This window comes from Acinonyx jubatus, chromosome D3 (genome assembly GCF_027475565.1).
Source record: "Acinonyx jubatus isolate Ajub_Pintada_27869175 chromosome D3, VMU_Ajub_asm_v1.0, whole genome shotgun sequence".
NCBI classification, from domain to species: Eukaryota; Metazoa; Chordata; class Mammalia; order Carnivora; family Felidae; genus Acinonyx; species Acinonyx jubatus.
In genome coordinates this window covers 41,920,052-41,932,650 of record NC_069392.1, presented here as the reverse complement: position 1 = coordinate 41,932,650, position 12,599 = coordinate 41,920,052, and the positions used below count along the sequence as shown (strand labels likewise).

The window sequence follows — 12,599 nt, the reverse complement described above, 5'->3', positions numbered from 1 at the left end:
GGAGGACGTCCCGCGCCGCGTCGGGAAACTAGCGAAGTGACCTTCTCGGGAGCGGCGCCCAAGACGAAGGAGCAGGGTCTGACCAGAGTGCGATCGCCTAGAAGCACATTGGGGCCACGGGCTCCACGCCTGACCTGAGTCAGAGGGCAGATGCCGGCCAGCCAGGGGAGACGCTAGAAAATCTGATGAGTCTTTAAGTGACCTCAGCCCCCGTTCGCCACCTGAGAAATTAAGAAGCAGATCACCATTTATTACACCCCTTCTGATGCAGTGTTTTAAATGCATTACCTCTTATCCCGTCTAGCTCTGTAGGTCATTTTCATTTTATTGGTGAAGAAATGAGATTCAGAAAGATTAAGTGACTTGCTCGAGGCCAACAGCTAGTTAAGTGGCAGAGAGTGTCTTGGCTGCAAACCTGGGTTCTGTTGTCTGGATTGCAGGGACTCTCAAGGGAACATGAAAGCTATGGCTTAGAAAGCACACTGGTCCTTGGCTTTCAAGTACAGCACACCGCCCATCAGTTCCTACCTTTGGGAAGTGCTTTGGAGAATAATTTAAATGTTTGGGAAGCAATGCTGTAGATGTTATTCTATTAATTTGTGTTGCTGTGGGTATGGCAGGGATATTTTCAAGGATGCCCACGTCACCCCTGGATGCATATAACCTTATTGGATAAGAATTCCTTTGGCTTAAGGCTTAGATCAACTCAAATGCCTATGGAGGCGGGGTGGACACCAACAGCAAATAGGAGCGAGGCAATAGGCCACTGTGACTGCAGCTAACCACCTTTGCTCTTTTAAAGAAGTAGCCAGTTAGCTCCAGCTTACAGTGGGAATTAGAGCTCATTTCCCAAGAGAAGTCTGAAATTCAAATGTTAATATGGAACTAGACTTCCTTTTTCCCTGTCCTTCTCTACCCACTTTTTTTTGGGGGGGGGGAGGGGTGGCCAGAATATATGCTCAGTTCACTTTTTCAGAATGGGTCTGTTGGCCTGGTTAATAAATTGAGTACTTTGTATTCTGAAGATATCTTTGTTTTTCTTTCAAATTTGAATGTTGGTTTTATTGCATAAAAGTCTTAGTTCAAATTAATACTTTTTAAAGTACTGTTAAGTCCCATTCTTTAAAGAATAAGCTGGGGTTTCTCCCCCCCACCTCTCTAGAAAATATTTGGATTTTTCTCTTTTTATGGCTTTAAAATATGAGGGGTGCCTGGGTGGCTCAGTCGGTTAAGCATCATGATCTCACGGTTCGTGGGTTCAAGCCCTGCATCGGGCTCTGTGCTGACAGCTTGGAGCCTGGAGCCTGCTTCAGATTCTCTCTCTCTCTCTCTCTCTCTCTCTCTCTCTCTCTCTCTCACTGCCCCTCCCCTGCTCACGCTCTGTCTCTCTCAAAAGTAAGTAAAGAACATTTTTAAAAATTAAAAAAAAATCACTATTTGTGTTTAGGATTAATTTAAAAATTAATTCTGTTCTACAATTGAAGGATCCTTTCAACCAGAAGCAATATATTTCTCTGGAAAAATTTTCTCTATTTCTTTCATTAGTTCTTCTTCATTCTTTCGTTTGCTTCATCTGGAACTTAATTGGAATATTAAACCTCTGAATCTATTATCCATGCTTTTTAAAAAAAAAAACTTTGACTCTGTTCTTTTATGAATTCTGGGCATATTCTTTGGCTTAATATTCCAACTCAAATTTGATCTTCAACTGTGTTCCCTTCTTTTTTCACCCTGTTTTTTCCCCTTGGTGTTAGATATTTTTCTTCAGTTTTAAATTTCAAAAATTTTCTTTTCATAGTACAGTTGTCCTCTCTTATCAGCAGGGACACATTCCAAGACCCCAGTGGATGCCTGAAACCACATTTAGTGCTGAACCTTATATATATTTTTTCTATACATACATACCTATGATAAAGTTTAATTTATAAATTAGGCACAGTAAGAAATTAACAATAGTAATAAAATAGAATTGTATCAATATACTAAAAGTTATGTGAATGTGGTCTCTCAAAAAATCTTTTGGTACTGTACTCACCCTTGTGATTCTGTGAGATGATAAAATGTCTACATGATGACATGAAGTGAGGTAAATGACTAGGCATTTTCACAGTTTGTTAGGCTATTGATTGTCTGAAGATTCATCAGGAGGATCTGCTTCCGGTCAGCAGGCTGACCATAGGTGACTGAAATCAGGGAAAACAATACCAGAGATAAGGAGACTAGTGCACCTTCACCCTCTTTGAAAAAATGGAGGCCATATCTTCTCAAAACAAAGTTTTCATTAGTGTCCTCTATTAAGTTTGGTTCCTCAAGTGTTACTTCTTGGTTGTTGTTTCTTTTCCTTTAAGGTGCTGGTTTTCTTCACATAAGTGTTCATGTGTCCTTTTTTTTTTTTTTCATGTCCATTAATATGTGTTGCTGAGAACCACATTTTGCCTTTCTGTAAAGCTAGTACTTGAAGACCTGTCTCTGGTGGTTGCACAGGAGGGAGACATGTGGCTATACAGATATGTAAATAGCTTTTTTTCTAGGTGAGATGGCTTGCGTCCCTTCTGAGCTTTCAGAGAGTCACATTCACGGTGGGATGCCAGGGGGAAATAACAGAATAAAATGCTCCATTTTATTTTCCTTGTGGTGATCAGGGTTTACTTTAGGATCTGCTTGCTTTCATCACCAGGCCCTAGATTTCATCTAGGACTCTCCCAGGTAAACTGTGAACTTTGTTTGGAAAACTTTTAGTATTGTTATCAGCTTATTATACTAGCCAGGCCTACCCAGCCATTCCAAATGTTGCCCTCTTATTAATGACCCTAAAAAAAAATCACTATAATTAATAGCCACGTTACTTCTAGGACAAATAAAGTAACAAGGACAGGATTTATATTATCATCTTATACAGCTAGAAAACCAGTTCGAGTATTTAGAAGAAAGGACCTCAGACATTGGACCAGAGGGAGAACAAGTTGGATATTGGAGAAAAGAGAAATAAAGCACCCTATAATTATACCAGCTCACTGGTTACAGCACAAAGAGGGGATCCAAACAGAGCCCTGCAGTGTTACTGAGTTGAGGAGACAAATATTAATGTTTATTTATGTTAGAGGAGGCCAATGTAGCTATAGTCTCAGAGGCAGAGAACAGAAGGACCCATTCTAATCTTTGGCTGAGTACTGATATGCACATGAATGAGAGAAACTACTCAAATTTGACAAAGAGCCACTAGAAAGAAACAGGCAAGAAAATTATTGGCGGTTGCACAGGGTTGGGAATAGTACTTATTCCTGATAGAAAAGATTCGGCAATAATACATGGAGCATTAGGTAAAATCCTCAGAAGGGTAGAGATAAAATCTTTCAAGACTAAAGATTGCTCTGGATCTAACAGAGCTTTAATGTAAACCTTGAAAGGATTCAACTGATTCCAAGTAAAGAATAGACAAAAACAATCCCTAGAGGTTGCACAGGGCTTAGAATAATTCCTACCCATGACATCAACATTCAACATTACCGAAAAGATTAAAACAACTCCAGCAACCCAAAACTATACTTTATGGTGTTTACCACCCAACCAAAATTACTGGGCATATATAAAAGTAGGAACATATAGTTCATAAACAGGAGAAAGTTTAATAGAAACAGATCCAATAGTCCTAATATCCAGATAAAAACCCTCAAGATGAAAAATGAAAATGTAAGCATAATGAAGAGGTTTGAAAGATATAAAAAAGAAGAGCTAGAATTTCTGAGATGAAAACCATATACTGTGAGATGGAAAGCAGAACAGACCCTGCAAAGATTAGTGAAAATGAAGACGAAGCAAAAGAAATGATCAAAAACAAAGCACAAAGATTAAACAGAAAAAAGAACAAAGCATTAGTGACCCATGAGACAGTATTAAACAGCGCAACATACATGTAATTGAAGTCCCGGAAGAAATGAGTAAGTTGAAAATAATAGTCCCAAATTTTCCAACTTTGATAAAACTATGAACCCAATGAACTAAGAATCTCAAAGAACCCCAGGTGGAATGACCTTTAAGAAAGTCATGCAAGGGGTGCCTGGGTGGCTCAGTTGGTTAAGCATCTGACTTGAGGTCAGGTCATGATTTCGTTGTTTGTGGGTTCAAGCCCTTCATCGGGCTCTGTGCTGACAGGATGGAGCCTGCTTGGGATTCTTTCTCCCTCTATCTGCCCCCCCCCCACTCATGCTTACTCTCTCTCAAAATAAATAAACTTAAAAAAAAAGTCATGCAAAGGCACATCATAAATAAATAGCTGAAAACCAAGAATAAATAGATTATATTTTAAAATTCAGAGGGGGGAAAAGGGATCCTTCATATGTAAAAGAGTAAAGTTGAGGAAACAGACTTTTTGTCAGAAAAAAATGCAAGTTAGAAGACAGTGAAGAGACTTGGTAAAGTACTGCAGAAAATGATCAATTAAGAATTCTTAACTGAGCTAAAACACATTTCAAAAAGGAAGTCAAACAAAAACGTTTAAATGCAACGCTATTAGATCTGCGCAAGAAGAAATATTAAAAGCTCTCCAAGGAGAAGGGTGATGATAACAGATGGAAATCTGGCTGTAGCCAAAGGAAGATTACCAGGGATAAATGGAGACACTTAATAATGATAAAGTGGTCAATTTATCACGAAGCACAACAATCCTAAATGTATATGTACCTAATAAGAGCTTCATAATACATAAACAAAGACAGAACTAAAAGGAAAAATAGAAAAGTCTGCAATTATAGTTGAGGATTCCAACATTCCTCTCAGTAATTGATGGAAAAAACGGAAAGAAAAGCAACATGAATAAGCTTAAGCAACACTATCAATCAACTTGACTAAATTGACACTTACTGAAAACTCCAGCTAACAAAAGCAAGATGGGTAATATTTTCAAGTAGTCATAGAGCATTCATTAAGGTAGAATATTCTTGGCCACAAAACAGAATTTTAATACAGTTAATACATTTAAGAAGTTTGAAATTATACAAAGTATGTTCTTTGACCAAAACAGAAATAAACTATAATTAATAAAATAAAAATCTCTGGAAAATTCCCAAATATATAACAACTAAACAGCACACACATAAATAAACACATGGGACAAAAAAGAAATCAAAGGGAAATTAGAAAAGATTTCGAACTAAATTATGATAGAAACACAACGTATCAAAATATGTGGGATGTAAAGCAGTATTTAAAAGAAAATTTCTTGCATTAAATGCTCAGATCAGAAAAGATGAAAAATTGCAAATCAATCTAAGCTGCCATCTAAAACAACAAAAAAACAAACAAAAAACCTAGAAAAAGAAGAACTATAACACAAAAATAACAAAGCAAATAAAACCCAGGATGGATTAGTAAGGATCAGAAATCAATGAAATAGAACACACTCATGTGTGCTCATGAGTGCACACACACACAAACACATGTAGAGCAAATCAACGAAACAAAATGCTGGTTCTTTGAGAAAAATCACTAAACCTGATAAACCACTAGCTAATGAGAAAAAGGGGGAAGATACAAATTACCAAATCAGGGATATATCCATACAGATCCTACAAACATTAAAATGTTTGTAGCACAAAAACACACCTCAGATCAACAGAACAGAGAACCCAGAAATGGACCCACAAACATATGGCCAACTAATCTTTGACAAAGCAGGAAACAATAGCCAATGGAATAAAGACAGTCTCTTCAGCAAACGGTGCTGGGAAAACTGGACAGCAACATGCAGAAGAATGAACCTGGCCCACTTTCTTACACCATACATAAAAATAAACTCAAAGGGGATGAAAGACATAAACGTAAGATAGGAAGCCATCAAAATCCTTGAGGAGAAAGCAGGCAAAACCTCTTTGGTCTTGGCCACAGCAACTTCTTACTCAACATGTCTCCAGAGGCAAGAGAAACAAAAACAAAAATGAACTATTGGGACCTCATCAAAATAAAAAGCTTCTGCACAGCGAAGGAAACAATCAGCAAAACTAAAAGGCAACCAACAGAATGGGAAAGATATTTGCAAATGACATATCAGATAAAGGGTAGGATGCAAAATCTATAAAGAATTTATCAAACTCAACACCCAAAAAACAAATAATCCAGTGAAGAAATGGGCAAAAGACATGAATAGACACTTCTCCAAAGAAGACATCCAGATGGCCAACTGACACATGAAAAAATGCTCCACATCACTCACCATCAGGGAAATACAAATCAAAACCACAATGAGATACCACCTCACATCTGTCAGAATGGCTAACATTAACAACTCAGGCAACAGATGTTGGCGAGGATGTGGAGAAAGAGGATCTCTTTTGCACTGCTGGTGGGAATGCAAACTGGTGCAGCCACTCTGGAAAATAGTATGGAGGTTCCTCAAAAAATTAAAAACAGAACTACCATATGATCCAGCAATTACACTTCTGGGTATTTATCTGAAGAAAATGAAAGCATTAACAGAAAAAAAAAAGTATATGCATCCCCATGTTCATTGCAGCATTAAAAAAATTGGGGGGGGGGGCACCTGGGTGGCTCAGTTGGTTGGGTGTCGGACTTCTGCTCAGGATTCTTCTGCTCCATTCCCAGAGTTTGAGCCCTACGTTGGGTTCTGTGCTGACAGCTCAGAGCCTGGAGCCTGCTTCGGATTCTGTGTCTCCCTCTCTCTCTCCCCACCCCCTCCTTTGCTCATGCTCTTTCTCTGTCTCAAAAATAAATAAACATGAAAAATTTTTTAAATATTTATTCATTTTTGAGAGTGCGTGAGCAGGGGAGGGGCAAAGAGAGGGGGGACAGAAGATCCGAAGCAGCTCTGACCTGAGAGCAGTGAGCCCAATGTGATGCTCATGAACTGTAAGATAATGACCTGAGCCAAAGTTGGACACTTAACTGACTGAGCTACCCAGGTGCCCCTCGTTGTAACATTTAGAATACCTAAGACGTGGAAACAACCTAAATGTCTATAGACAGATGAATAAATGTGTATATAGAATGGAATGTTATGGTCATAAAAAGGAATTAAATTTTTCCAGGTAAGTCAGAGAAAGTTAAATACTGTGTAATCTTATTTATATGTGGATATAAAATGAATAAATAAACCAGGCTCACAGATACAGAGAACAAACTGGTAGTTGCCAGAGGTGGGGGTGGAAGCGGGTGAAGGGAGCCTTGGCAACTATAATTACTAGTACCATACTGCATATTTGAGAATTGCTAAGAGATCTTCAAAGTTCTCATCAGAAGAAAAAAAAAATTCTGTAACTATGGTGACAGATGTTAATGGTGATCATTTCACAATATATACAAGTACCAAATCATATTGCACAGCTGAAACTAACATAATGTTGTATGTCAATTGTACCTCAACTTTAAAATTTAGTATGTTCTCCCCAGTTAATGTCTTATTGTAATTTTGCATTTAATATTGTATGTCGTTACTGTTACCAAATGTTACTATTTTGTACAAACTGTTGCTTTAAGGTTGTAATGTAAGTTTCCTATTTTGTACTATACAGTTATTAGTATGAGGAATTATCAGTCAGGGTCTCAACTGCAAACAGCACACTCAAATTAAGATGAACCAAGGATGTTTACAAAGGGGCAGGCTGAATAGAGAATCACAAGATTAATGCAGTAACCAAAATTAGAAGCACTCTACCCCTAAGACAGAAAAAGACAAGGGATGGGGTTGTCACTCTCTAAAAGGCCATTTGAAAGGAACCTTTGATCATAGGACATAGCCAGCCCAATCTCAGGAGGAGGAAATTGGGAAATAAGTATCTTGACCTTTTAGGTTTCCTCCCATCTTCTGCTAGAGCTCCTTAAAGGTTTACCCCGACAAGAATCCAGAGTGAGGGGACCCAGTGATGAGTACAGGTTGGCCTTCCAGCAGAGTGGATATGGAAGGGCAAACAGATGATGCCAGGCATGTGTTGCTTATTTTAATCAGAAGTATTCCTTTCTGTACTGACAAAATGAACATTAATTAATTGCTGGTGACAGAAACTCAACTTGATGTCATCGAAACAAAAACAAAAACAAAGACAAAAAAAGGAAAAAAACTAGGGAAAGGGCTAGAGAAGAGCTGAATTTATGGAAACAAATGCTACTGAGGTATAATCTTCCTCCTCCTTGCATGTTGGTTTCTTTTGTAACAAAGTGGGGACTTGGTCTTCAGCAGCACTGGGGTGGTATCTCTAGAGCAGTATAATGAGACAAAATGAGACTCAGCTTCCAACATCTCAGAGAAAAGTCTTAGAGAAGAACTTTACTAAGAGATATGATGATCTGCATAAATGGGCTAGGAAGACTGATTTGAAAGATGTTAATTCTTACCAAATTATTAGCATAATGTAATCCTAACCAAAATGTCACTTCAATTTTTGGGGAATATAAAAAATAAAGTCTAAACTTCATCAAGAATTTGCTAGGATACCAAGATTAAAAAAAGAAAAAGGAATAGCAAAGGTAACTTGTTCAATTATTAAATTGTTATCAAATGATTAGAATTAAAGGTGTTATGTTGATAGAAGAATGGCAAGTTAAAGGGCCCCCTGGGTGGCTCAGTCGGTTGAGCATCTGACTTTGACTCAGGTCATGATCCCTCAGTTCATGGGTTCGAGCCCCGCGTCGGGCTCTGTGCTGACAGCTCGGAGCCTGGAGCCTGCTTTGGATTCTGTGTCTGCCTCTCTCTCTGCCCCTCCCCCGCTCATGCTCTGTCTCTCAAAACTAAATAAACAACAACAACAACAAAATTAAAAAAAGAAAAAAAAGAAGAATGGAAAGTTAACTGAACAAAACAGGTGTGTGTAGGTATGTGCATAATCAAGGAACCAGACTAAAGGGATGGGAATGAATTAACCAATAAATGGTGCTGGGAAAATTTACTATGTAGGACAAAATCATGCCAGATCCTTAAATCACATTTTATGCCCAAATAACTTCCAAATCAATTAAAGAGAAATGTAAAAAAGAAAAGCATAAAATATGATAGATGAGATGAATATTTAATCTTGGGATGCAAAGGACTTTTTAAGCATAATAGAGATTTTACAGCATACATAATGTGTAACTCAAATGTGAAAAAATTACATGCAAAATTAAAGGACAAACGGTAAACTAGAAAAACATTCTTAAAATGAAATATTACTACACTGTATAAAAATATTTAATAAATGTTTATTAAATGATGTGTTTGTTGATTAAATGTTACTGTTCTGAAACCATTAGGGAAAAACAAAGGTAATTATTTTGGGTAATAGCAAAAGATAATAATATTACCTTATTGAAAATAAACACTTTAGATTGGCCATTCATAATTTAGTATAATTTTATTTTCATTATACCTATAAAGGAAGAGTAAAACACACACAAAAGTAAGACTCACATATTTTTCATGTTTAGAAAATTAAGTCCCTTAGGGTCAAAATCATTTTATTTCCTATCCTTCACACAGGTTCACTGTGAATAGCTTCACTCAGATTACCTAGGTTTTGCTGTATGACTCATTAACTGGTATAATTAAAACAAAACAACTTGTAAAAATGTCACTCACCTGACATGGAAAATTAAACAGATAGAATGAATTCTAAAATGACCTGAATTTAATGAAGGATAGATCTAACTCTCTCAAGAGTTATAACTGACCGTTTTTCTAACAGGAAGAACAAATTCAGAATATGCTTTAAATACCAATTTAAAAAAGAAACTGAGAAAATATGAATAGTGGCTAAAAAGATAAGTGGGTGCATTCAATGAGAATTTTTATTTCAATTATCCACAAAACGATATTATAATACCTTATAAAAATACTAAGTTTTAGGCTACCATTATTCATTTAAAAAAGTGTGCTAGGAGGTTGTTTTTGCCAACTTCCTTTTCCGGTGAGGGTTAAGTTCCACAATAAGACACTGAAGACGAAAAGCTGCTGGAAAAAAATCTTCAAATGTACAAAGTTGTTTTATTTTTCTTGGCAATTTAAAAATACATAACCATTTAAACTGAATACACATTAAGTTAGTGTTTTATTTCCTTACTATACAGTTGATATCATAAGGAACTGCTCCATTTAGTTAAAACCTAATGAATACCACCAACTTTTCCTGACTTTTCTGAACACAATTAGTACATAAACATAATTTTGTTATCTTTTTTAAAAAGCTTAGAAAAATTATAATATCAAGTTCACATAAAGCCCTTTAAAAATCTGATGTCCCAGGATGTAGATGTTCAGGGTAAATGACAGCAGTCTTCTAGAAGACCCTCTTGGAAGAGGGATTCAATACTAAACAGGTTACGTAAACATTAGAAACCTCCACAATTTTTAGTACCAGAACTGTTACCAACTTGCATGAAGCTCATTTGTCACATTTTAAAATGGTCTGAATTTCAACACAGTTATCATGGCACACAATTTTAAACTTAATGATTAAATCAATTAAGTGACTGTAGGTAAAACCAACTAGGGACTGTTAGGTTTTCAGGGTTACCATGGAGCTGGTGGGTAGGAGTTGTGAACAGGGCAAGTAAAACACGACAAAGCTCACTGTTCTTACTGAGATTCAACCATTTTCTTCAATGAATATTGATCAGCAGAAAAAAAGAATTCTAAAATATGGAAACCCGATGCGCTGCATTAGAAGTGTGACTATAAAGGAGAGTATTTTAAAACAAAAATACCAGACTTTTGTTCATCAGACTCAGTTCCTTTGCTAGACACTTAAACCAATAATGCTGCTATTCAAATTTATATTTTGGAGTTTCTTTTTGAGTCGATCATAAAACTCTTGAGTTTTATTTCTACATTTTGGATGGGCAAAAACTGTCCCCCCTTTTCACCACTGTTGTTATTCTCAATAAGTTCTCCTCCCCAAGTCAACTAAATTCTAAAAGGGAAAAAAAGATCACCATTAAGTACATTTAAAAAGTTAGTGCAGATTTAAACATGGATTTGAAAACGAGTTCTAAAAATGTTTCGCATAAAGGCTGTATCATTGGAATTAGTGGGAAGCCTTAAATTAACTATTTGAGGCTGTAACACTCATTTAGTGTTTATGTTAAAAAAAGATTAGCTTTAGTCATACCTTGTAACTCTTAAAATCTCAGAAAACAGAGAAGTGAGGAGCTGTGAGTGCCAGCAAAGCAATTTTGTCACTCCTTAATATTAAGCATAACGTCCCATCTGTAAAATTTTCACATTTTCGTTTCTCATATTTCTTTTAAATATTTTCCTCTCTGTCAATCTATATTCAATAAAAGCAAAAGTGCATTCAAGTCCCTGATCTAGTGATATTTTATATTCGTGGCACCCATCACCATAAGTAATATTAGAAATATCTCACAGTACCAGTCTATTTTTTAAAAAGGACTGTTTATATGCCAGGTCTTATTTTTTGATTCTATCTAAAGTTTAAAAGCTATCCCCTTGGATTGGACAGTACAACTTCAATTATATGTTGCCTTAAAAAAAAAAAAATCAATGCAACATTGTAAAAGATTAACTCACTTCCTAGTTACCATTATTCTAAACTGAGCTATTCAGAAAATGACTAAAGTAAAAATCTTCTACTTTCCAGTTCCATGAGTATTAACATAGTGCATTACATTTTCAAATGCCACTACTGTGGTCTAACATTTCATCAAGTTTCAGAGGCTGTTTATATTCCTTTTTGCTTCTAAAAACCTGGCCCATTTCCATGCAAAAGAAGGCAGGTATTAAGATTGCATATTAACAGTTCAACTTAGAAAAAACTTGTCAGAACAATGAATGCAAGAAATCTTTAAAAACTGGAATGGAATTGTTTGGTCCCATGAAGCTCCTTAATTTAGATTTTATTATGGTAGAACTGATTTTATCTCCCAAGTTTTGTCTATTACGATATATAATTTTCTCTTAACAATTCTGAGTTTGGGGAATAAAAGAAATGAAGTGGTTTATAAAGAAGTAGCCCTGTTGCTCTTCACTGTTATGCTATCCTCACACTATCATCAATTACCACAACTATACTTCTTTGGACCCTGAAATAAGTTGGAAGATGCATCATTGGTACTTTAGAGTTTAACACTTGAGAAAAAAAAAAAAAGTGGTTTGTGCAACCATATCTGGAATTCCAGTTTACCATTAAAAACATGCAGAATGAAGACTTTCTTCTTTTGATTCCTGTAGGTAAAGTAAAGAAGTCTACACAGGTTCTTTACATTTTGGCAGATTTACGCATATAAAAGGCTACGTGGATTATAAATTTTCTCCTGGCTGGTACTGTGGCTCTGTAGCAGTGAAGTAGTCTTCCAAGAAGGACTGAATATATTCAAACGTTGGTCTTTCATCAGGGTCCTTCTTCCAACAAAGATTCATCAATTCATGCAGGGATTCTGGGCAGCCCTGAGGGCAAGGCATCCTGTATCCTCGTTCCACCTGTTCTAGCACTTCACGGTTTACCATACCTAGCACAGAAGATTCAAACATTAAAAAGAGTGATCCCAAACCCCACTTGCAAAACAGAACAAATCCCCTAGCCACTAACTGATCCAAGGTATAGGAAGTTTATTTAGTGAAACGATTCTTTCAACAAAGAAGTAAAGTAAATTTTAAA

At 36.4% G+C, this 12,599-nt stretch overlaps 1 protein-coding gene across 3 annotated transcripts in view; it reads right to left on the bottom strand.

Annotated features, from left to right (window-relative positions):
• Nucleotides 1-9,947: 9,947 nt before the first annotated feature.
• YES1 (YES proto-oncogene 1, Src family tyrosine kinase) overlaps nucleotides 9,948-12,599 on the bottom strand; it is a 68,969-nt gene continuing 66,317 nt past the window's right edge. For all 3 annotated transcript variants that reach the window (XM_027068606.2, XM_027068605.2, XM_027068607.2), the window contains exon 12: nucleotides 9,948-12,450. In XM_027068606.2, coding sequence (XP_026924407.1) covers nucleotides 12,242-12,450 — 209 coding nt within the window. In that variant the 3' untranslated portion in view covers nucleotides 9,948-12,241. The remainder of the gene's footprint in view (nucleotides 12,451-12,599) is intronic.